The sequence below is a fragment of the Pyricularia pennisetigena genome, chromosome 2, assembly GCF_004337985.1.
Source record: "Pyricularia pennisetigena strain Br36 chromosome 2, whole genome shotgun sequence".
Lineage (NCBI taxonomy): Eukaryota > Fungi > Ascomycota > Sordariomycetes > Magnaporthales > Pyriculariaceae > Pyricularia > Pyricularia pennisetigena.
The window spans coordinates 4,351,527-4,376,044 of NC_043741.1; the positions used below are offsets into that span (position 1 = coordinate 4,351,527).

A 24,518-nucleotide genomic window follows, 5' to 3' on the forward strand; every position below is an offset into this window, starting at 1 on the left:
TGATCCTCCTTTTCGGTGGAGCTAGCGCCATTCTTTTATGCGGGTGCACTTGACTCGTTTTACTCCTTCCTACCTAGGTGGACTTGGTCGCCTGAAGAAAAAGAGTAACGTTCCTGCAATGCCCGTCAGAGACCCTTGGGCAAATTAGGTCAACTCGTCCTTGTCGACAGGCACTTTATGGACAATTACACACTCACTTGTAGGTGAAATGCATAGCTGAGCTTCAAAGTATAAGAGCAGAGTGCCTTGCCATATGATAGACCACGAAGTGAACCTAGAAGAATCACATGACATCATTGGAACATTCACCAAAGAGTAGAATATAACTAACACGTGGGATCCCACTGCAAACAAGTGAATACATAGTGAGTTCTCTGACAACAGCTGCTCCGTAAATACCGGTGTATCGCGGCAACTGTAGGATGTACAGGCGTGCGGGACAATGGCGGAAAGCAAATCCATGGCAGTGGAGGTCAGGTGAGAAACCATGTGTCATGTGATATTTGCCGTTTGTGGCGATCGGCCTGAACCGATCGTGGAATGCGCCCAATGATGTCGTTGTGCCTGGCGGTTCCATTATTTTTTGCAGCCATGCAACAAACAACAACCTAGCTTGAAACGCATTTTTACCCACCAGGGCGATGGCACTACAACGAAACCGCCGTCTTTCAATGTGTACTGGGATGACGTTGTCAAAACATGAAAGTTCATCGACAGCCCTATCGACTGGGTCTGCGTAGCCCTGGTTGATTGGAATGATTGGACTGTTTTTTTTTGTGGATTGAATCTGCGGTTCGGGAAGCTTGTTCGTCAAGATGCCTCCACGCATGCCACGGAAACGACTGCGTGACGCCTCTCCCTCGGCAAGCAAGGATAGCTCTTCGATGGGAACCAAGAGACAAAAAACCAAGAATAATTTACCAGTTCCTCCTCGCAAGGAAACCCTCTTCGACTCTATCGACACCGTCTCTACGCCAGGAGCATCTGCCAAGACTCGGTCTCCGGCTGATATTCTGGGAGTCAGCGACGGGGACGACAGCTCCCTGACTTCACTGTCAGATGGAGAATTCAAGGATGTAGTCGCAGCAGCGGATCGCAGCCTCGATGTGGCCGACGAAGATGATGGCAGTGATGACGACGATGACATCGAGTTCGAAGACGTCCAGGCTTCCCTTGCCCCCTTTGCCGAGGAGGCCCCGCCGTCTGGGGACCTTGAGCTGACATTGGATCTGGACGGAAGGATTTCGCTCACCAACGAGTACGGTAACAAAAAAGGGCCGTCCAAAAGGGAGCGGATCACGCGCAATGCGGTCCACCGAGTGCATGTCATGTTTCTCATGTGGCACAACGCCGTCAGGAATTCGTGGCTGTGTGATCCCGAGGTCCAGGGACTTCTGCTCTCTCATATCCCGCCCCGGGTCTGGGAAGAATACGAACGGTGGCGAAGGGCCTCGGCACTGGACACTGCCGGAGAGAAATCCGCATCCAGGTCAAATGCCACCAAAGTCAAGGGCAAAGGCAAGGTAGCCGCCAAGGAGACGGCGAGACCTTCAAGACGGGACTGGGGCGATGCGGCCCAACGGCTGGAGAGTGGGAATGTCGACATGAGCCACGGAGACCCGCTCTTCAGACTCATGAAGGCATTGTCTGCCTGGTGGAAGCAAAGATTCCGTATCACAGCACCAGGCCTTCGAAAGGTTGGTTACATGTCACTTGAGCGTCTTGATCGTCTGACCAAAGGCTTCAAGAATGGAGAGAAAAACATGGCATTGTTCGGAGAGCGTATTGTGAGCTTGGATGAGTTTAGACTCTGTGCTCAAAGCTGCACCGGTTCCCGAGATGTCGGTGCCCAACTTTTCACTGCCTTGTTGCGAGGGCTGGGACTGGAGGCACGGATGATTGCTAGCCTTCGTAAGTGAACCGGAAACGAATGCCGCGTGATTTTTTTTTTTTTTTTCGTTATTTACATTCTAACCAACTTCCAAACTGCAGAACCCTTAGGATATGGTTGGTCGAAATACGAAGATGCGGATCCCGAAGAACAAGTCAGTACGCAGCCGCCTCCTGAAAAGCAAGCTCAGACCAAGCAACCTCCTCAAAGGAAGACGAACAACGAAACTCGACAGCAGCATGGATCAAATCGATCTCGAGGAAAACAAAATAAGGCCATTGACGAGGAATCGAATGATGCCGATGAGTTTGAACCTCAAGAAGTGAATAGCGATGACGAAATGGTTGTCGAGGTACCAAAGAAGATGGCTTCACAAGGCAAAAAGTTCGACAAGGACCTCGAATTTCCTCACTACTGGACCGAAGTGTTATCTCCAGTGACACGCAAGTACCTTGCCGTCGATCCGGTGGTCAGGTTTGTTATTGCCACCAACAGAGAGCTTGTCGAGAGTCTGGAACCCAGAGGCGGCAAGACAGAGAAAGCCAGGCAGGTTATGGCCTATATTATGGGCTTCTCGTCTGATGGAACCGCCAAGGACGTCACGGTTCGGTACCTCAAGCGTCAAATGCTGCCAGGTCGGACCAAGGGCGTTCGGTATCCCATTGAAAAGGTGCCTGTGTACAATCACAAAGGCAAGGTGAAGCACTATGAACAAATTGATTGGATAAAATCCGTGCTTCGTGGCTACGCCAGAGGAGACAAGCGGCATCCCATCACCGAGGTAGATGAGGAAGAAGACTCAACCGACCTGCGACCGGCCAAGCACGAGAAGAAGGAAGTGAAGGAAGGCGACGAGACCCTGCAGTATTACAAGCAATCCAAAGAGTACGTGCTCGAAAGGCACTTGAAACGTGAAGAGGCGCTTTTGGAAGACGCCACGCCTGTGAAGCTTTTCAAAGTAAAGGGGAAAGGTGGCGAGTTCACGGAAGAGAATGTCTACCTGAGAAAAGACGTGGTTCAGGTGAAGAGTGCCGAGACGTGGCACAAGCAAGGAAGGGCACCCAAAGAGGGAGAAAAGCCGTTGAAGATGGTTCCATACCGTGCGGCCACGATGAACAGGAAGAGAGACATTGCGGCGGCCGAGGCAGCCACTGGACAGAAGGTGCTCCAAGGTCTCTACAGCATGGACCAGACGGACTGGATCATTCCGCCCCCGATCAAGGACGGGATCATACCAAAGAACGCATATGGGAACATCGACCTCTTTGCCGAGCACATGTGCCCCCAGGGTGCGGTGCACGTCCCATTCCGAGGTGCGGTCAAGGTGTGTCGGAGACTTGAGGTGGATTACGCAGAAGCAGTGATCGACTTTGAGTTTGGACACCGGATGGCGGTTCCGGTCATCCAAGGGGTCGTGATTGCAGAGGAGCATCACGATCGTGTCATGGAAGAGTTGGCCAAGGACGAGGCTGAGAGGGCGCGCAAAGAGGATGCGAAGCGGACGGCGGCAGCCCTGGCCATGTGGCGCAAAATGCTCATGGCGATGCGCATCACAAACAGGCTCCGGGAGGAATATGGCAATGTTGGTGATGGAAACCTGCACATCATCCAAGCCAGCCGGAGCCGCGCCGAAGAAACCATCCGCAAGCCCACATATGCTACTTCTGGTTTTGACGAGGACACAGCCGGCGGGTTCCTGCCAGACGGGTACGAAGAAGAAGGTCGGGAGACGACATGGGCCGCGACTGCTGAAGATAATGTGGCCGAGGACGAGGAAGCACCTCGTGTCTCGAGCTATTTCCCTGTTGCTGGGGAGGACGATGAAGAAGATGATGACGACCTCGTCGTCGAGGACGCCCAGATGGAGGATGCGGTTCCTTCCAATGGGTCACCGAGGGCTGCCGCGTCGAAACGCCGATCAGCCAAAGTCGAGGCTTCGCCCATTACTAGGGCGAGGCCATCACGCCAGGCCGCCAAAAAGGCCAACTCAAAACTGAAGCAGCTCGAGTCCGATACCGATACTCAATAAGCTTTCTAAACACTCTGCACGGACTGGCGAACAGGGGATTCCCTGCTATGTAGTCTCGAATTGGAAGGCTAACCAGGCGAAAAGAATGGGTACCCCTAGAGTGATACTATTCGTAGGTATGTAGCTTAGATAGACAATACCCTAAACTGTCAGATCAGCTTTTTCCGAATGAATCGATTGGTCATTCGAAACGTGGAATGTGTTGTGTTGCACTAAAGAACACAGCCAAAAGACGAAAGCTCCCGTCTCTGACCAATGCTAGCGACTTCGGTAAATGAAGGTTGCAACAAGTTCTAATAGAGGAGTTACTCGGTAAGTAACGGAACTGGAAGCCAATATTGCATACTGTACAAAAAGCTTACCACAAAATTGACATGTGTCAAGTTTGCGCCCAAGTATTTTCCTATTTAATTGCATTTTCCCTTTCCCCTCATGTTCCCCGACGGTCGACTATTACAGTTAGCATGCACCTGCGCAATCAAAAATGTACTGGACGAACAATACAATGACTCGATGGGAGTCGGTATTTGGCATGTTGGCAGAATGGCAATGGGAAGTCTTGGTCACCATTACGGTGCTTGTTGTCAGCAGCCTCCTCTACCTGGATCGCCCGGCTGTCTACCCAGGTATCCCTTTGATAGGAGCCGGGAAAGGGTGGTTTGCGTATAGGCATGCACTTAAGAAGTATCGCCTCAACGGACGGAAGATGGTGGAAGAACATGCCAAGGTAAGTTTGGATCAAGATGCCTTTTTTTTTTTTTTTCTTCTTCTTCTTCTCAAGAAGGGCGCCTGTCTAATGTAGTACTCCTCCTTGTCTAGACCAAAAAGCCATTTCAGGTCATTACAGATACGATCACCAAGATTTTCTTGCCAGCTGAATATGTCAACGAGATCAAGGGAATTAAAGAGCTGAGCTTTGGCAGGGGTATTATCGCTGTTAGTAATATGTGGAAGCAGTGGCACTTGAGGGGAAGCAGAGAGTAGTAACGGTCAAAACTCACAGGAGCTGCTTGGCGAATATCCTGGTTTTGAGGCCGTCTCCGCCCTGGGCGACGAGAGCAACATCATCCAGACAGTTTCCCGCTTGAACATTACAACGTCACTCAGTAAGCAGGCGAAGAAGAAGAAGAAGAAGAAGAAGAAGAAGAAGAAGAAGAAGAAGAAGAAGAAGAAGAAGAAGAAAACAAAAACTTGTATGCTAATTTTAGAATCCTAGAACATCTGACGGACGAAATATCCGATGAGGCATCCGCGGCACTACAAGAACAGCTGGGAGACAACACGGAGGATTGGCAAGAAGCCAGCGTCAAGCCCACCGTCCGTAACCTCAACGCCCGCCTCTCGGCCCGCGTCTTTGTCGGCCCCGAGCTCTGCCGCAACAAGGCCTGGCTGGAGGTGTCGACCAGCTACGCGGCACGATCCATCATCGCTGTCTCGAAACTGCAGACGTGGCCTCGTGTGCTGCGGTGGCCCGTCAGCTTTTTGCTGCCTGAATGCAGAGTCTTGCAGCGTATGGTTGCTGATGCGCGTCGGATCCTGGCGCCCATCGTTGCCAATCGTAACCAGCCAGTCGACGCAAAGCAGCGGGGAGGCGATACGATTTTGGTTTGTACTTCTGCTGCTGCTCCTCCTGCTGCTCATAAAGTACCCAACTCGGCCCTGTGCTAATACTCATGTTCCATAAGTGGCTACAAGAAGCCCTCTCCAAGGCCAACATCTGCCATAAATACTCGGTGGCAGACTTCCAGCTCAGCTTGAGCCTCGCCGCCATCTACACCACCACCGAACTGCTCACCAACGCACTTTTCGACATCGTCAGCATCGGCCCAGATCTTATCGATGAGCTGCGGAGCGAGATTATACAAGTGTTCAATGGGGAAGGCGGCATCGTTTCATCTAACGGCGGAGAGATGTTCACAAAGGAGCGGCTGTATAAGCTGCGTTTGATGGACAGCACCTTGAAGGAGACGCAGCGCCTTCGCACGTCAAGGCTTGGTACGTGAATTGCACCATGCTCGTCCATACTGAAACGCCGAGGTGAGCATCACGTTTTTAACAACAAAACAATCAAAGGCGGCATGCCACGTCTAGCTACAGCGCCCGTCACCCTCCAATCCGGACTGACAATCCCGGCCGGCGCCTTCACCCACGTGCTGTTGACGGTACACACGGATCCATCGATATACCCGTCCCCGGAGACGTATGACCCGCGCCGATTTCTGAAGCTGCGCTCCCAGCCGGGCCAGGAGAAGAACTGGCAGCTGGTGACGACGAGCCCGTACCACCTGGCGTTTGGGTACGGGGAACACGCGTGCCCGGGGCGCTTCCTGGCAGCGGCCCAGGTCAAGATCGCGCTTGTGCGGCTGCTGATGGAATACGACTGGCGCATGGATGGAGAGGTGCCGGAGAGGTTAGAACTAGGCGGCGGGTTAAGTTCGTCCAATCCGACCGCCAAGGTCTCGTTCAGGAAAAGGAAGGCCGAAGTAGTGTTTTGATGAAGAAAATGAAAAATGGGGGGTGAAAGAAAAGAAGCGAATACGGTTTTTTTTTTTTTTTTTTTTTTTTTTTTGCTTCACCAAAGGAGAAGGAGAAGAGAAGAAAAAAGACTTTCACCAACCGGATAGTTTAGGCTCGTCTAGTGTGACACGGGCTTCCTCTTGATATGGAGCCTGACTCACGGTTGACTAGCTGGATCGCGGGGTCTAGTGCTAGCGTGCAGCTTATTGAGAGAGATCATGTTACAGAGAATTTACAAAGTACGAGGAAAAAAAAAACCAAAAGTCCCACACCATCTGCAAATTTTTGAAGTTTCTTTTCCCGATCTGCAGAGGCGCTGAGTTTTTTTTTTTTTTTTTCCCCTCTTTGAACTAGAGGCTGGATATAAGCACCCATTTATTCCTCTTTGGGCCTTGTTCGGGTTTCACACCATCATTTTAATTGGCAAATATTCATGTCCTGCACATTGTCAACTAGTCAAGGTAGTATCGAGTCAGTGTGACCCTACCCGAGATCGTGGATACCTCGCGGCTACTACGTATAACCCGGTAGGGCTAGCAATCTACTATACTAGGCTAATAAATATAGCCCAACTAGTTGAACAGTGATATGGGCTTTGTGGGCGGTTCTGAATTTGATGCCAGTTTTATTCAGGGGGATGAAAAAAAAAAAAAAAAAAAAAAGAAATCTAGTAGGTACGAGATGCTCAGTGCCAACAATCGAGTTTGAGTTGGCGGAAGCCTCTATACAGCTACATAGTAAACAAAAGCATAATGGCAAGTGGTGCAGATTTTCGTATAGTTGATACCGTAGTATGAATATCAAAAACAATAAAATTCGTTACCCAACTCACGTTGTGGGCCTGATTCAAATATTCTAACGGCATAAAGGCCAAAATCCTTAACCGCCAAGACCAACACCAAGACAAACCAATGAGTATATATAGACGGGTATCGTTGTGGCGAAAGCGGGCGGTGGCACCGGTTACATTCGCAATGTTGCAATACATACTATGTGGGCCACAAACGTAGGGTCGGGTCAAATACCCGAATCGTGTGGGTTTTTATATTAACGTAACTCTTAGATATTCAACTCAAAAGAGCCACGGATATATCCCGAGGCTGTAAACTCTATGTTGACGCGGCACATGGTCTGGAGATATCTTTTGACTGCTTGCTTCCGCCACGGTTATAGTTTTGTCTTCTTCAATCCATAGAAATCAAAAATTGCTGAATAACAAACCTAAATGTAGCGACCCAAACTCAATTAAGTATATATATTGTTCAACACTCTACATCTCTGCGTATCATTCATGGTTTGAACAGGAAAGCGCAGAACTATGGCTTTTGGGATTGTCAGTTTACCCAAGAAGAAGGTAATCTACTTCCTGCCCCCATGTAGCACACAAAGCGCTGCGACCTCCTCACACATAATTATTAGAACTAGCCCGGAGAATGCCAGCAGGTCTAGACTCGGGAAACTAGCAAGGGGATTTTTTTTTCTCCCTGTTTTCTTGGGCATAATCTGGCTTCTCATAAAGCAAAAAACCCAAACTACACCAAAGAGCAAACCCAAACATAAAATTAGCCGAGATGGTCAAGGAGCCGAGAAACCTCGCCAAGGCATCATCACCATCCCAAGTCGGAGGGGAGTCCACATCCTCTCAAGGAGGGTTGAGCTCGCCACCGTCCTCTGTCTCATCCACTTTCGACCATGTGGACAGCGGGCTTCTCAAACACAAAGTCCCAAATACCATCAACACCACCGCCACCGCAGCCGAGGAGGTGATTTCAGCCCCGATCCGGTACATCCAGTCCCTGCCGTCCAAGGGTTTCCGAGCTGCCCTGGTCGACTGCTATGGCATGTGGCTGGACGTGCCGCGACGTGACAAGGACATCATCAAAACCGTCATCAGCTGCCTGCACGATTCTTCCCTCCTCCTGGACGACATTGAAGACGACTCCAAGCTGCGTCGAGGATTCCCTGCCACGCATCTCGTCTACGGCCCCGCGGCGACCATCAACAGCGCCACATATCTATACATCCAAGCCGTACAGGCCGTGCATGATCTGGGCTCTAGAAAACCAATGGATGTGCTACTGCACCGCATGCGGCAGCTCTTTCTCGGCCAATCTCTGGACCTACACTGGACTTTCAACCGGAAATGTCCTACCAAGGCCGAATATTTTGACATGATTGAGCAAAAGACCGGGGCGTTCCTATCGTTGGTTGCGGAGCTTATGATGGCTGCTGCTGCTGCTGCTGCTGCTGCTGCTGCTGCCGACGACCGCGGAGCCTCCGCCGAGGACGCCCCCGACCATATATTCGAAGCATTTTCGTACCGGTCCGGGCTGTACTTCCAAGTCCGCGACGACTACCTCAACATTACCTCGGCCGACTACGCAGACACAAAGGGCTTCGCCGAAGACCTGGACGAGCAAAAGTTCTCCTACCTGCTCGTGCACCTCGCGCACGCCCGGCCCGACTTGATGGTCCAGGTCGAGGGCATATTCAAGGCCATGCGGACCGGAAAGACGGAAAACGCCGAGACCAAGAGGTACCTGGTTTCTCTGCTGTACAAGAGCGGCGCCGTGCAGGCGACAAAGGAACTGCTGCTCCGGTGGCAAGATGATATTGTCAACGAGATTGACGTCTTGGAAAAGCACTTTGGGACGCCGAATCCGTCCCTGAGGTTGCTGATGGAAAGTTTGTGGATTGATTCGTAGTATTGGGGGGTGACCCAGAGCATCTCGGTCAAAATGCAAATAACGGACCTCTAGGAGCCAGACAAAGAAAGAACGACAAAAAGAAAAATATAAAAATTATCTCACATAGCTTTGATTGAGATTACGATCGAGGTAGACCAAAATAATAAGGAGGGACTGCAATACGTCGATATTGGAGGAAATGTATCTGCCAAGGCACCTAACAGTCAAATGGACCAATATACAAAGTCCACATGCCCGTCTCTGCGACAGGATTCCAGCCGCCCACGAGCGACAGCTCTGCAGACCACAACGGGATCAAGGTTTGCGGTCGAGGCTGGCTATACATGGTCGATAAATGTATAATCTTGGGTTCTCCCACTTCTTCTCGACAGGAGACGCCGTCCTTCTCATGCATACATGGTGCTGCCTTTGGAAGAGATTAATCAACCTCGCTATTTGTTTTATTCGTCAAAATTATTAGCTCGCTAGACCGTCCCTTTTACCCAATCCAATAGCTTTTTCTGTTTTTGTTCGCCCCCGTATTAAATATACCCAAGCCTTGAACGGCATTCCTTGACCGATTCCAATTCAATAAATCGCCAGTAAGTTCCCGAAACTGACGTCAGGATCGAAGAAGATTTTCAGGCTTTGTTTAGAAGAGGGGGAGAAAAAAAGGCCTGGGAAAACTGCTCTGCGGAAACATAATGCCAAATACACCATGGATACAAGCACCCGCATGGTAGCACAATCAAGTAATAATAGCATCGACCCAAAAAGTACGAAGATAGCATGAAGAGAGGGAGATAAGCTAAGAATAAGCGACTGTCCCGGGTATCGTACCAAGAATATCCCAGGAATCAAAATCTGGAGCCACATGTGCAGCGTGAGCAAGAAGAAAGGCAATCGTCCCCAAAGCCAAAAAAGAAAAGAAAAAAATCGAAGTAATCGTCCAAATTAACGCCGATGCCGCCCGTTTGGATGGATTGGCCATATATTAGCCCCCTATTTTCAACAAGAGAAAAGTGAGAGAGAAAGAGAAGAGAAAAAAAAAAAGAAAAAAAAAAGAAAAAAAAAAGAAAAAAAAAAAAAAGAGGTCGAGAGGAGTGCCTTGGCGAGATCGGACTCATAGCCATGCCTATGCTTTTCCTTCAACCAGTCGCTGGGCACGATGTTTGTGGTGATGGTAGGGCATCGCAGGACTACTACTGCCCCGCTAAATATTCCCATTATGGAGGTCTGGAAAGCAGCGCCATGACAAGACTGGACCAGTTTATCTTGGCCGCGAGATGCTGCAAGAGGTTTCCCCAACAAAATGATAAGAACCTGGGAGATGATATTCAAAATTCTAGAGGCTCCATAGGACCAATCGCCACGGGAAAAAGGTTTTCGAGACAGCGGTGATCATAACCCCGCACCCTGCACTCATCTGTCGGGAGGATTTGAATGCCCGAGACTGTGGCGATCAAGATAGCATCAACAAGGCAGAGGTGTATGACCGTAGAAAACATGGTGTTGGTCGAGGTGGATCCAACGGGTATCAGTGGCGGTAATGTTTAGGTAGATAGATAGATAGAGAAGTAGGGAGGTGGCCAGCGCCGAAAGGCCTCCACGTGCAAACCCCAGTCTCAAGCTGGAGGTGACAAGTGGTTAATCTGTTATACGTGATCGACGTAGAACAGAAGCTTCTCGTTTCGTTGCATTGCATATATCAGATCCTGGTTGTTCATCAAGGCAAGCTTTCCGTTTGTTATGTCGTCCTTGTATGAAAGCTGTATCTCTTCGCCGGGCTGAATCCTGAGCCGCTCGGTGATCTTGTCAAAAAGCTCTCGGAATTGGATATCCGAAGAGACTCGTATGGCTATCAAATCACCGTTGTAACTCAGTTTCACTTTCATAAAAGCACCAGCCTGTGGAATGCCAGGCGAAAGCGAAGCCTGGGAAGGCTGGGAAAGTGACGATGTCTGACGCATCATCTGGGGCTGGCCATTAAGTCCTCGCTGCTGGCCAGGGGCCAAATTGTTGTTGTTGTAGCCACCAGAGCTCAGGTTGTTCCCTGACGACTGTTGTGATATTCCGCCATTTGGCGAGTCCGGCGAAGATTGTTGCGACCCTCCCGACATGCGATAGTCGTCTTCTTCTCCATTCGCATCCATCTCGTAGTCGCCTTCCCGGGGTGCAAAGAACTGCTTGACCAGATTGCACCGGGATATGTACGTGGGCTGTGCAAGCAGGTTCTTGACATAGGCATCGAGGTTGTGCAAACGACCCTCAGTGATAGACTCCGTCACGTAGTTAACGGGGCCGGGCATGTATGGAAGGGTTCGCTTTTGTGTCCCCGTGTTGCCCGCCTCGGCAGGGAACTCGGTCAGGAGGGCAATCTGGAAGTCGTAAAAGTCTTCGTAGTATCTAGAGAGCTCGTATTTGCGCCCATCTTCAAGGATAGCCTCAATGACGAACCAATACTTCTCCTCGGCAAAACAATAGCGCGGGATGCTGGCTTGAACGGGAGCGTATAGTTGAGTCGAAGGCTTGGGCGTTGGATAGGCATTTTGGGGTTGCATGGTCTGCTGCTGAGTGTTTCTTTGAGAGTTGTATCCAGACTGCTGTTGCTGCTGCTGCTGAGACTGCGGCTGAGGCTGCTGTTGTTGCTGCTGCTGGTTCCAGCAAAAGAGGTTGTTAGCAAAGCTTTTACGGTTGCTTTCCCGAAATCTCCGGATGTAATAAGAGTGCACACGGCGGCTTACAGGCTTGCCATTGAGCTGTCCTTGGCTCGAGCGACTGTCTGCAGGTTGCAGACTCATGCGATCCATGCCTTGCTCGATTGACTGCTGCTGGGGAGCGCCCCCGACCTCAAATTTGCCCAGAGTGATGCTGCTGTTCTTATACTCGGCGGCCATCTTCTTCCATTCCTCAACCCTAGGGATCCCAGCTCGCCGTACCGCTCCCTCAGGATCGGGTACGGGAGTGTTGGATGCCATGTCTCGTATCTCAATGAAAGAAACAGGTATCAACCCTGGACCTCCCAACCTCCCAATGGGTTTCGCCACAAACCATTCCGGATTTGACTGGGCAATGACTATAATGGCCTCACCCGCCTGTGCTTGGAGTTCGTCTGCACGCTCTGCCTGGAAGTCGTACATGACTATACCATAAACCATGGCACCCGACTTGCCTGATTTGGAGTCCCTATTGCTGAACCCAGGGGTCGATGGGACCGGAGCTGATGTCTCGGCATATCCGGAATCATGGTCCGGGTTCTTTGATGGCACAGGCGCAGACGTGCGTGTAACGGACGTGTCCGATTGAGCGCTATCTCTTTCTGTGCGACCAAGGGCCTGGAAGAAAGCAACCGGTACCAATCCGCGAGCATCTGGAAGCGCAGGATTGCAAGCCTCGTACCAATCTGTATCGTTCTCTCTCCCTATCACGTGGAAGAAGTCGCCGCGTGAGAAGCTAAGTTCTTGGCTAGATTGGGCTTCGTAGTCCCAGAGGGCGCGGATGACCTGATAATCCGTGTCAGTTCAAGCTTCTTCAGGGGCAATGAGTCCCCGCTGTGGGGGCGGCAACTATCCATGAGGAGTAGACTTTCGACCAACCTTCTTTGGCGGAACAATGGCAACGGCAGACTTTGGGGCTATAGATATCTGTGGCTGCTTGTCCTTGTCACCCTTGATGGATCGCCGTAAGGCCTTGATTGCGCGTATGTTGGTTAGCATCCTGCTGTGTTATGCAATAGCTGCCGAATCACAACGAACGGAGCGACGCCAGATGATATGACTCGGAGGTAACCCAATCGGTCTGTGGAAGTTGCTCGATACGGCGGGTATGGGAGAGCACATGGCTAGGAACAATAAAACTAAGGGGAGCTTATAGGTGGCGTCGCAGCAAATAAAAGGAAATAAGGACTGTGGTAGAAAAGTGTAAGGAGGTCGGAGAAGGCAGTGAATGGGTGAAATAAGATGCGCATAAAGCGCCGGGTGGATTGGTTGATTGTGTGAGTAAGAATAGGGAAGACACAGGTGACTGTGCTTGTCACCGGCATTCCGACAACATCACTTGCTGCTCAGATTTGGATAATCCAATCCAAGTAATTGTGTATTATAACCGCAAGAAAGGGGGAAACGGGGCTCGGCTCCCGCAGCTGCCGACGTACCTTCATCGTGGAATATGCAGAGGCGGCTGAAGAGGCCTACTGGGAGAAACAAGGTCGCAGCCCTCGTAGATGGCAAGACGAGAGGCCTAGCAAACTCGGGTTACGCCGACTCAGACGTGCAGGCGGATGCGCGAAGTTGGCACTTGGAGGCAAAGATGTGTGCGACCCAGAGCGTCTGACGCGAGTTGCAGATTCCCGAGATGTACTCGCCCAATAGTCGATCGTCTTTTGGCGGGTTTAAGATTGAATTTGGATGCTGCGCCGCGTGGTTCCCAAGGGTCTTGCAAGCTCAGGAAGTGAGAAGATCGTATGCTCGGCGTCTGCCTGGTTTAGACCGTTGTGACTTTTTTTTTTTTTTGTCCCCCGGTGGTTTGTTCTCGTCTTGTTTTCTTGGCCGCCTATTCGTTACGGCGAAACCTCAACACGTTTGCGTCTTTGTGTGCATGTGTTGTCAAGATCCGTCAACCATTCAATGTGTGTCACCCGCCGACCTCGTCTTTGTTCGCGGTGGGTCAATAATATCCTTTTTTTTTTCTTTGCTCTGTGAAACCGCTACAGAATATGCACTGCACTACCGTTTCGCCAGCCTGCTTTTTATGGCGCGATTGAAGATATTCACGCGGGGGTACGGGGCTTCGATGAGGTCTCCGACGGTCGCCGTTCAGGGCTGGAAAACGTCGCGCAAGTCGTCGTCGTGATTTTTGGCGCGAGATAAGTCGTTGGAGTGTAGTTGCAGGCGAGCCGGAGCGTGCAGGCTTGGACGGAGGGAAAAGAACGGCGGCAACGTGAGGGGAAGATTAGGAGGAGACTAAATGTGGGAGGGCGGCACATATGGGCGGGGCCAGGCGGGCGAGCAATCGACTAGGGAGGGTGGACTAGGCAGGATAAGTTAGGTTAATTGGGGACTTGGACTTGCAGGGAGTGAGTCGGAAGCATTGAGCCTGGGCAGGGCACCAGCAGACCCGAGCACACCAGAATTGGTAACCAAGCCAGGGTGCAGGTGGGCTTGATAGGATGGATGGGGGCCGGGGTTCGTGGCGGGTCTTTTTGGGCCTGATGTCAAGTCAAGCTCCTTGTCGGGCTAGCAAGACAGTACAGTACAGTAATAAATGTTTGCACCTGATCAAGCATTGCGTATGTACGTACTGCAAGGTACATTACATACATAATTAATTACCTTGCCTACCTCCAATCGATTGACTGACTGTACTGTATCTAGGTACTATACATTCTCATCGCATTCAACCTCTTACATGGAGCTTGGTAGCAGACTATTTCCAGGATCCAGCTGCTAAGCCAAGAAGCCGGACGCCGGTTGCGAATGAAAACGCTCGATTTGCTAGAACTTAGTTGATCGAAGTTGAAGTCAGGAGCGATGGAAGATTGAACGGTTTGGCGAGTGAATGTGAACGGGGAGCTGGACATGGGATTACTTCCACTAGACTGGACTAATTAGTAGCGAGGTGAAGTTGCGTACTGGAGGGTACGTAGAGGTTGTGTTCATTGTTGGCGTTTGGATTGACGACCTCCATGCGTCGTGCACACCACACCCTCCCTCGATTCATTATCCCACACCCCCTTCCTGTTTCTCACCCACTTGATCAAGGGTGGTGGGGGTTTTTTTTTCAGCCTACCAAGTGATAATCATTTTATTGTCCGTACTCCGGGCCCTCAGGTACTGCGTAACTACTCCGTATGCACATGCAGCCAGCCTCGTCTATTCGACCCGCTCAGTGGATTGAATCAAGTCTATTTCTTTTTTTTTCTCTTGAAGACAAACAATAGATAATCACAGAATCAATCGTCTTGTTTTTTTTTTTTTTTTTTTATCTCTTTGCTTTTCCGTATCATCAGCGCCTGTAACATCCTTGCAAAACCGTCCAGCAGTAGTAAACTTCCAGCCTCAATCACCCAGAAAACTAAAGAAAAAGAAACATCGAAAACAAACGAAACTGCACGATGCTTTTTTTATCGTGAGGGGCTGGTTGGCGAAACCCTGACCTCGGTGACTTGGGCGCCAATTTCTTGTGCATGTTGTTCCGGCTTCTCTAGGTAAAGAAGCTATGTGACTAGCACCCACGTTGCAGCCACCCGTCAGGCCTATTTAGTCACGAAAAGAGGCAAGAAAAAGGTCCTCAGTTAGGCATAGATATCTTCATCGATCTATATACCCAACCTAAGTTTTGCCTGAGAACGACATCAAACATTGAATCTCATCCCTGGAACTACACAAGCAGAAACACAAGTGCGATTGAAGTACATGAGCTGAGGGCCGTATTCCGCCCTAGAAAACATGACTAACGATAGAGACGATACAGACGATAGAGACTACTTTCTCACCAATTATTAGACTATCTATCTATATACCTACTACCTTGATACGTAGTAAAAGACGGGATGTGAGCGTTCGTCCACCTCGCTCGGACTGCTTGGCAGACTGGCCTTGCAAGGGCAGGGGGTCCTTGCCAGAGCTCATCAGCATCACTTGGAATGTGCCGGACCAGGGCTTTTTATTTTTGTTTTTATTTTATTTTTGTTTTGAGCCATTTGTCCCAGATATATTTTGGAGCAAATCTTTAGATAGACCCTTTAACCTCCGAGTAGCTCTGCACCATCCCACATTGGGACAATTGTTCCCAAAATACCATTGCAGTAATAAACCGAAAAAAGGAATATATTCATTCTCTCCCAAATTCGTACCTGTCTATTTTACTTGCGGCTATTTACGTACCCCGGTGCACGCATCTCTCATGCATGTGCGTGCATGCAAGGCATACCAAGCATCTATGCATATGGGGTCCGATTCGGGCCACTTAGTTTGTGTGCGTCTTGTAGTGGACGAGAATGATCTCCTCCCAAAGGGGGGAAGTGAAAACAAGAGTCAAAGATCAAAGTAACGGTTGCTACTCCTCCACTGAACCTAGTATAGCCCCGGATAGTCAGGGTCTCCAGCCTTGGTGGCCCAGCGCAAATGCCACGGACAGGGCCGACCATCTCGTCCTCCGCCTGCTTCTGTACCTGCAGCGCTCATCGCGTTCCGAAATGTTGCACGTCAGAAAGAACGCGCACCTACAGCACTTTGTGGCCATAGCTGCCTCGTGGTATCTTTGCACCCACGCTACTGTCGGCGGTGCGTTTCGGCAAGGAAAAGCTGGCTGAGTCTTTATTTTTTTTTTTATCTTTTTTTCTTCTCTCTGACTAACCAAGATCCATGATTTATAATCAACGATGCCAAAAAAAAACCCCCCAAACTATTATACTTGGGTAGCTAATAGATAAGGTAGATGTGTTAGTAGGTAATTATGTGTGCTTTAGTACTCAAATGCCAAAAAAAAGAGGTGCATTGGATCCGGCAAGCATCGTCGCAAGCATTTATTATTGTTATTAATATACGTATCGTATAGTATCGACCAAATCTTGTCAAAAGTTCCCAAGAGGAGAAACTGGATAGTGCACGGATGCGATTCAAGAGGCAAGATATCGGGCGACACCTTGGCCTAGCGGAGTAAAGCCCGCCCATTCGCATCTCCGCAGCAACTATGCATACAGCACGTACTGTAACGCCCACCGGGGAGAGGTTGCGCTCGGATCACAGGATGGTTGCTTCGTAGTCTGATGCTGGGAGCGGGGAATTGATGAGGCCCGAGTTTCCTTTTACGACGACGTACAAGGACACACGAACAAAAAAGGAACACGCCCCAAGCTCTATTCATGCGGATCGTTTAGGTTACAGTGGTAGATCCATCGGGGGCTTTGGTTGGTTGGGCATCAATTCCCATTGGGACAACCCATACAGTGTATGTAGGATAGATTAGGTATGATAGAGTCCATCTCCTGAAGAGATTGGATGGTAATGCATTCAGTCCCAATTCTGCTCATTACAGGTGCCCTCACTCATTCCCTCCTCGCTTTTCAAGTGTTTGCCAACCAAGATATTTTCACATTGCACCTGTTGATTTGTGAGTCATGAATGCAAGTAAATGTAAGGGACCGCACGAAAATACGATTGAGGTGCAGACAGCCAAGATTTGGGGCATTGGCCAAGGCCCGTTTAGCCAAGCTTTCAGCAACCTAGTTCGCTTGCTGGCTGGGTTCGGTGCGGGTACAGGGTGCGGGTGGGCGTTCCCCGTTCACCATTGCAGGGTTAGTGTTGCACGCGTTTAGGAACGGTACGGCTTGCACGGCAAACAGCGCACTAATTGCGACTCCCTACGTGTTAATATGGAGGTGCAGTGAGCCTTTTACACGCTGGCGAAGGCGATTCATATTCTTACCACGGACTAGGTTCGGGTGGTTCAACAGTGCTTGTTCGCCGGGACCATGCAAATCACGGTCGTGGCAAACCCACTACGACCTAGGCAAAATCATGCATCCCACTTTTGCCAGAGCAAAGATCTGCACTCTCCAATTTTTTTTTTACCTCTTTTTATTTTTTATTTTTCTTTTTTTGTACCTGTTCCACCTGCCTCGGCCAGCAGACACAGTGGAGATTGGAGGCTGAGTACAGAATATCCAAGTATACAGTGACATGCCGTAAGATATGAAATACCTCGCCTTGATTTACACAAATTATAACAAAAATTACCCTATCGCATCAAGTTCCTGTCCACATCACGCAAAACATCAAAAGAAAAATAGACAAACACTTCAGACGCGCCGAGGCTTGACACTTTTTTTTTTTTTTTTTTTTTTTTTTAATGTGCCGCCGTCGCGCCTGCGTTTTGGAAACACGGAGGCGTTGGTTCAAGGCATACTCTCTCATGTTCAATAAAACCATCCGAGCATTTTTGAGAGGGGGGGTAAACTCACTTCATGTCTAGTTCGGTTTGTCGCTGCAGTGACTTAGTTGTTATTTGTAGGTAGCTTATTGAGATATCCTTACTAGGCAGTATTTACTTTGGCTGAGTATTCTTTTGCTTCTATTTCTTTTCTTTTCTTTTTTTTTTTTTTCTGTGCTCAATTGCATCAACCGTCTCTCCTACTGCGTTATTATAGTTGTCACGCCATTGTCTTGCCCCCTCGAAGGACCTCCCTAGAACGGGATTATGCGGACGCGATGATCTGAACCCGGTATCAAAGCGCCTGGAGATCTCAGCGATAGCAGGTTGGATTAAGCCACACGTACCATCAATCGCCTCGGCAGATAAACAGGAGAGCAGCTATGTCGGCCTAGTAGTCTTGGTCCCCGGCCCGACAGACAGCACATTCTGGAACGCAAGCCCGCGATCGATCAGCGCGCAAAATCTTTTAAGACGTGAGTGTTTATGCATCAGAAAGACGGACGGGTGACTATTACTGCCACCATTTTGCCCAAGTTGCTTCGAGCAACAGTCCGATTTCTTAGCGACCAGCTGGCCTTCATCTGTCGCCTTCTCTTTGGGCGAGAGGTCATGCATGGATATACTTGACCTATTTTATAATCTTGTCCGAATAACAGTATAGGTCCTTGACATCATATCGCACCCAACGCACATGAAGGATTGAGAACAACAAATAAGACTGGACGGGTTCAATGCAACATATTATTCAAGGCATGTCAAGTTGAATACCCCATATTTTTGTACCCCTTACCATTCCGGACCCTATCTCTTCCCCGCGCATAACATAATTTCATGCCGGGGTGTCGAGGAAGGTCGGATCCAAGCTTTCCGATCGCCAACGTCACTACTTGAAACCCTTCGCGTCTCCGGCATTCAAGAGCCACGCAAATCGACGAGGACCCAGGCAAACTGTCACTGGGATTTTGTTTTGACGTGTGCTTCTCTGGGCCTGAGTACCGGTGGCCCACGCTTGGAAGAAAAGAACGTTCTTGATCACCATCGGCTATATCAAGTCTCATTCCCTGTTAAGGGGCCCTGGCTTTCGAATGTGCTGCGACGTACTTGACCACTGAGGTGCCGTCATTCGTGACTATTCTTATCTTGGTTCACTACAGCCCCATTATAACTGCTTGAAGTGAACCGGATCATGACGCATAGTTTGAAGTGTAATGTATTCAGGCATTCGTTCATGGTATAGTCGTAACAAAGGTACCACCTAGACAAAGTATCCCCAAAATTCTCCCCCCAACGCCAGTGAGAACACCCAACCGAAAAGACGGAAATGCACACAGGAGGCGACTAGCTCTCTCGTTGCCGGGAAATTATAAAAAAAAAAAAAAAAAAAAGAACAGAGAAAAATAAGGATAGAAAAGTCGTAAGCCATAATCTCGGTCCAGTTCACACAAAGCAAACTGGAGTGCTGCCAAATGACCTCGCCTCACAGGGAGTCGAGATGCAAGCCCAAGGGTGCGGCAAGGTGCCCGACCTGAGAGTCGCATGAATCCCCCCCCTTGCAAGAAAACCGTCGTTGTCGCTCAGAGCAGGCTGGCTGATGCTTGGAATCCAACCTTGCACTCAAACTCCAATCTCGTGGAGCTTTGGAAAAACCCCGAGTCCAATACCTCGACTTAGTCCGCAGACAACAGTCTATTAAAATTCCCAATCTCTTTTAGTTATGGGCTTGCTGTACCACGGACCAAGTCGAGGAACAAATCGAGAGTTCCAATATCGTCCTTCTTCCACTGATCAACGTGGGAATCAGGTGAAGATCTTATCAAAACGTCTGAATATGCGACCGGCGTGGACTTGTGCATGACAACCAACCATCATGCCAATTCTTGCTTGGTTGTTTGAAATTATGGACTTTGAAGTGAAAAAGCGAAGTAAGAATACCAGGCAGATGCGATAGCTAGCCGCATCATATTTGGCCTTTGATGTCGACTCTACGGAAAGCCTCTGCCTTCAAGGCTTCGAAACGCTGACCAGCCTTGCCGGTAGCAAAGGCGATGTAATCAGGCCGCTCTTCGAGTAGATCTTGGCCATTATGATCAATAATGAATTGCACTGCCTCCGCGTCGGATTCGAAACCAAGTTCTTCAGTGACGAATCGAAGATTCACGTCAGGTTTATACCTATTGCTGCCAGTTAGTGACTGGGGAATCCCAAAAGAAACCGAGTTTGAGAGGGTGCAAGGGAAACTCACGCTCTGCAGATGTTACACAGGGCTGCAAGACGCTCACGGCCAACAAACATATCCATCAGGTAGGCACCCATATTTGGCGTGTCCAGATACAGCTGGAAGAATCGATGGTAGTTGCCCAAGGCCAAGGCTGAGCGTACATTGAGGGCATGTTTCAGAGGCCTCTCCTCTTTTTCTGCTGGGGTTAGATCTGCCAAAGCGTCGTTCAAGGCTGAACGATTGGCAGTATGAATAAAATACAAAATACGATAGGCTTTGAACTCGAGGGGATTGCCTTTCAGACCCAGCTGGTACAAAGCACGCAGTTGAGTCTGACACTGATTATACTCACCCAAATCCCCTTTTTCCAAAGCAATGCGCGCGTGGATCTCGTATACGGAAACGGTGAACTCGTTCTTGATGTGTTGCACTGTAAGGTCCTGGCGTAAGGATTTGAACTGATCGCAAATATATGAGTAGTTGGACTCCTTCCTCCACTTCTTCTTCAGCAGATCAAGAGTTTGATGAAGGATCGGCTCGGGCCGCACTTGGGAAATAACGGGTGGCCCGGTCAGACGGAGGTAACGCTTTTCAAGCGTCTGGCATGTGCCGACAATAGGCCCATCTGAAGGAGGAGGGCTGGGAGAACGGTACGTTGACTTGTAGCCTCCATCGAATCGGCGTTGACGCTTTTCCAGCTGCTTTTGGAACTTACTCATAGCAGCCTTGTTTGACGATGCTCCGGGGGCAGGACGCTTGTCGGGTGATTGATACGAAACGCGACTCTCAAGCGGATTGCTCTTGGCTGACTGCCACGGCGCCGTAGCGCCAGGCAGGCCATCCGAGGACATGTCGCTGGACTTCCTCTTCTTCTGGGCAGGGGTTGCAACATTCCATGTCGTGTTGGGGAGAGCTACCGTCGTGGACATTAACGAAGCCAGGCGCTCTTGCTTGATCAGCTCCTGGGGGAGGGGGTATTTATCCCAATCCGTTGTGTACATAACACCGGTTTGGTGAGCATTCGAGATCGTCTCTTTCAACTTGGCCTCCATCTCGGCACGGTCAACGGTATGGTCCATATTGTCAGGCAGGAAAGATCTAGCAACATATTGTCGAACGGAAAGGGGCCAGTCAATCTTTTTCGATTGCTCAGCCGGTTGAGCGGCTGTCTCGGTAGTCGTCGATGTGGCTCCTGAGTGCGACGAGTAAGAGGTTCCTTGTGATGGGGAATACGAGTGCTGGGCTGGAGCTACAGGCCCGAAAGATTGCCGAACAGAGACAGAGGTGTAGGCTGGGGTGGCATTCGGTGCTGAGTGTTGTTTCATGGTCAGCTCTCGTCATATACAGCTCGATCGAAATCTTGGCAGGGAGGTTGGGGATATTGAGGATAGTTGAACTTACCAGAGGAATACGATGCATATGCATGTGGTATGCCAGCGGCCTGGCTCCAAGATGTGTTGGGCATCATGGTTGCAGGGTATAACCGCAAAGCGGCATGCAGGAGGCCAGTGGAGATGAAAGGGTTAGTAGTGACAACAGTAGCAGGTGGCTTTTCGAGTCGAGGCGGATTTGGGGCGACTGAAGAGGACAGAAAATCGAGGATGGGGAGGGTGGGGGAAATAAAAAATTCGGTGACAGATAAGCGCACACAAAGGCTGAGGTAAGAGCCTATGGGGACCAAAATAGGTGCTGGTGGCGGTTGGGTTGGGTGAAGCAAAGTTGTGTCGGAATGAGAGTTGGAAGAAGTGTGGCGAGAAATGAGGTTTATGCTTGCTAAAAGTGCAGACTCGTGAGTGTGGAGGAGCGGAGGCTAGAACGTTTGTGTGCAGAAGTGCGAAATGGGCCGTGCGCGCATTAATTTGTAGGTGGTTTAGCGTGCTTTTTCTCCGGTTGCCTTATGTAATACAGAAAATTCCCCCGTAAGTAAGTTTAATTGGTTCTGATCGGGTGATTCTCGGTGGATGCAAGCCGAGAGGTGCTGTACCCTGTCCAGGCACGAGGCAGTGGAGGCTCCCATGACGAGCAAGGCGGGAGGGAGTCTAGTCCACGAGGCAAGGTCCGTATTACTACCGCCGACGTGTTTCCTGGATTTCAGTCGAGGCGACCACTACGCTTCAGCCAGCTCGCGCCGAATGTTTCTCAAGCAAATCGATCTCACAACCGCGCTCCGGCCCTCATATCTGCCAGACGAAGTGCTACTATGCCTCCAGGATAATGTGGGGCTTTACGAGGGGTGAGCTGGGCCCCTCCAAACTCTCTGCATCCGTCATCTCAAATCGCATCACATCCATCATGTAACCAAGGGCTCGTCGTTGGTGCTGATTTATTCACTTTTTTTTTGCGTGCAATCTCGAAAGCAAATACAAGCTGCCCAATCAGCAGAACGGACAGGTCTATTTGACATCACACCGCATCTGCTATGTCGACAAGAATGAGCCGAGAAAGCACTCGGTCGCCCTTGATCTGAAGGATGTAGAGCGATACGAGTTCTATGCCGGCTTCCTCAAGTCGTCTGCAAAAATCACGCTGGTACCAAAGCCGACCAAAAGACGCTCGGGTCTGCTGCAACAATCCAGATCCCCCGGGTCTCCATCGCCGCGAACCAGCGGCGCTACAACCCCGATCCCGCGGCCGGCCAGCACCCCAAGGTCTCTGGCACTCGACAGCCCTGCGCCAAACACCACGGCGACGTGGGTCTGTACTATCTGTAGCTTTTCGAATCCTGTGCCGTCAAATTTTGATCCTGGCACCGCGAACGCCCATACTCCCCTTCCACCATGTCTAGCGTGCGGGATCAAACCCGCCCTGACACATGTTCTCAAGGCCGCCATCTCTAACGCGGCCAGCCGACCAGCTCTAGCAGCACCCCTTCCTCTAAGACCGCAGGCTCGACCACTGTCTAGTACTGACGATTCTGGTCAGGAGTTACTCGGCTCAGGAGCGAAAGGGGCCCCGACCCCGACATCAGATCCTGAGGCATCGTTTCAATGCCCTCGCTGCACCTTTCTGAACCATCCCTCCTTGATGTCTTGTGAGATATGTGGCGCTCCGCTGGTATCTCAGGGTGTTCCTGCGGAGTTAGCAGCGGCAGACGATCGGGTAGACTCTCCGGGGCCATTCCTCACTCCAGTTGGTAACTTGCCTGGCGTCGAGAATCCCGAAAGTGTCAAGTTGTCATTTCGAGGCGGTGGAGAGAAGATATTCTATGAGCGTCTGAAAGGCTCCATGGCGCAACGCAAGTGGCTTTTGCAGGATGCACCCCCAATACCCAGGTCCCTACGAGGCGGCGCATCCGACCCAGAAGGTGTTCCATCGGGCAGGGGTACCCCCAATGAACATGTCAAGACAGCAGGCATCGCTGGGCTCGAGAAACGGGGTCTCGATATGCGGAAAAACAACGAATTGGTGATTGGTAGTGCCTTTGAAGATCTCGAGGCTTTAATGGCTTCGGCGAAAGATATAGTCGCGCTGGCCGAATCGTTTGCGCGACAAGCAAACAGCGGTGGCGCTTCTTCTGAAGCGAATGCCATTCTGGCCGAGTCAGCGACTCAGCTAGGCTTGGTGACTACCAAGGACACTGTCGGCGGAAGCAGCTCAGAATCCCTATATATCTCCGAGCTGGCAAGGAACTTGGCTGAATTCCTCACTGACGACGCAAGGGGGGTGTTGCGGAAGGCTGGCGGAATAATCAGTCTCGTGGATCTGTGGGCCAAGTTCAATCGGGCACGTGGCGGAGTCGAGTTGGTGAGCCCTATGGATCTTGAGAAAGCAGTGAGGCAGTGGGAGACTCTGCAGCTTCCCGTCCGCCTGCGAATTTTCAAGAGCGGAGTTATGGCTGCACAAGGTGCCGATAGAACAGATGAGAGCATAGTCAAGGCCATCCTGGGTTGGTTGCGCGACTTGCACGATATACCACCAGATCACGAATTGTCTTGGGATTGGCGCGAGTTTGGTCGAGGAGTGACGGCGCAGGACGCAGCGGAGCGGTTTGGTTGGAGCATCGGCGTGGCCGAGGAGGAGCTGGAGATGGCCGAGGAGCGCGGTGTCCTCTGCCGCGAGGAGGGTATTGAGGGCTTGAAGTTTTGGGAGAACCACATCGATACCGGCGAGGGCCTGTCTCCGGCTCAACTGGAGGCAAAGGCATCCAAGGAGGCTCAGGCCCGCATCTACAAAGCTCTGAGGCAGACAGGCATGTTGTAGTGCCTAGGGCTGACTTTCCGAGTTTATAATAGGCTTGGAAAG

At 50.4% G+C, this 24,518-nt stretch overlaps 7 protein-coding genes across 7 annotated transcripts; 4 read left to right on the top strand and 3 right to left on the bottom strand.

The window, feature by feature from the left end:
• Positions 1-815: 815 nt before the first annotated feature.
• Positions 816-3,920, top strand: PpBr36_01216 (uncharacterized protein; the record flags this gene model as incomplete). Its single annotated transcript, XM_029888404.1, has 2 exons — positions 816-1,911; positions 1,993-3,920. 2 exons carry the CDS (start codon positions 816-818, stop codon positions 3,918-3,920), a joined length of 3,024 nt encoding a protein of 1,007 aa, XP_029751647.1.
• Positions 2,691-3,776, bottom strand: PpBr36_01217 (uncharacterized protein; the record flags this gene model as incomplete). Its single annotated transcript, XM_029888405.1, has 2 exons — positions 2,691-2,891; positions 2,991-3,776. Coding segments are annotated over 2 exons (987 nt in total), but the record flags the coding sequence as incomplete, so codon positions are not given.
• A 484-nt stretch (positions 3,921-4,404) lies between the features above and the next one.
• Positions 4,405-6,415, top strand: PpBr36_01218 (uncharacterized protein; the record flags this gene model as incomplete). The annotated part of the gene is made up of 6 exons (XM_029888406.1): positions 4,405-4,647; positions 4,740-4,856; positions 4,924-5,026; positions 5,137-5,525; positions 5,606-5,915; positions 5,994-6,415. 6 exons carry the CDS (start codon positions 4,405-4,407, stop codon positions 6,413-6,415), a joined length of 1,584 nt encoding a protein of 527 aa, XP_029750545.1.
• A 1,593-nt stretch (positions 6,416-8,008) lies between these two features.
• PpBr36_01219 (uncharacterized protein) lies at positions 8,009-9,142 on the top strand (the record flags this gene model as incomplete). The annotated part of the gene is made up of 1 exon (XM_029888407.1): positions 8,009-9,142. One exon carries the CDS (start codon positions 8,009-8,011, stop codon positions 9,140-9,142), a length of 1,134 nt encoding a protein of 377 aa, XP_029750546.1.
• A 1,637-nt stretch (positions 9,143-10,779) lies between these two features.
• On the bottom strand, positions 10,780-12,840 carry PpBr36_01220 (uncharacterized protein; the record flags this gene model as incomplete). Its single annotated transcript, XM_029888408.1, has 2 exons — positions 10,780-12,627; positions 12,721-12,840. The coding sequence occupies 2 exons, from the start codon at positions 12,838-12,840 to the stop codon at positions 10,780-10,782; spliced, it is 1,968 nt and encodes a 655-aa protein (XP_029750659.1).
• Positions 12,841-20,015: 7,175 nt separating this feature from the next.
• On the bottom strand, positions 20,016-21,744 carry PpBr36_01221 (uncharacterized protein; the record flags this gene model as incomplete). The annotated part of the gene is made up of 3 exons (XM_029888409.1): positions 20,016-20,229; positions 20,301-21,585; positions 21,678-21,744. The coding sequence occupies 3 exons, from the start codon at positions 21,742-21,744 to the stop codon at positions 20,016-20,018; spliced, it is 1,566 nt and encodes a 521-aa protein (XP_029750658.1).
• Positions 21,745-22,291: 547 nt separating this feature from the next.
• PpBr36_01222 (uncharacterized protein) lies at positions 22,292-24,476 on the top strand (the record flags this gene model as incomplete). The annotated part of the gene is made up of 2 exons (XM_029888410.1): positions 22,292-22,509; positions 22,634-24,476. The coding sequence occupies 2 exons, from the start codon at positions 22,292-22,294 to the stop codon at positions 24,474-24,476; spliced, it is 2,061 nt and encodes a 686-aa protein (XP_029750661.1).
• Positions 24,477-24,518: the final 42 nt, after the last annotated feature.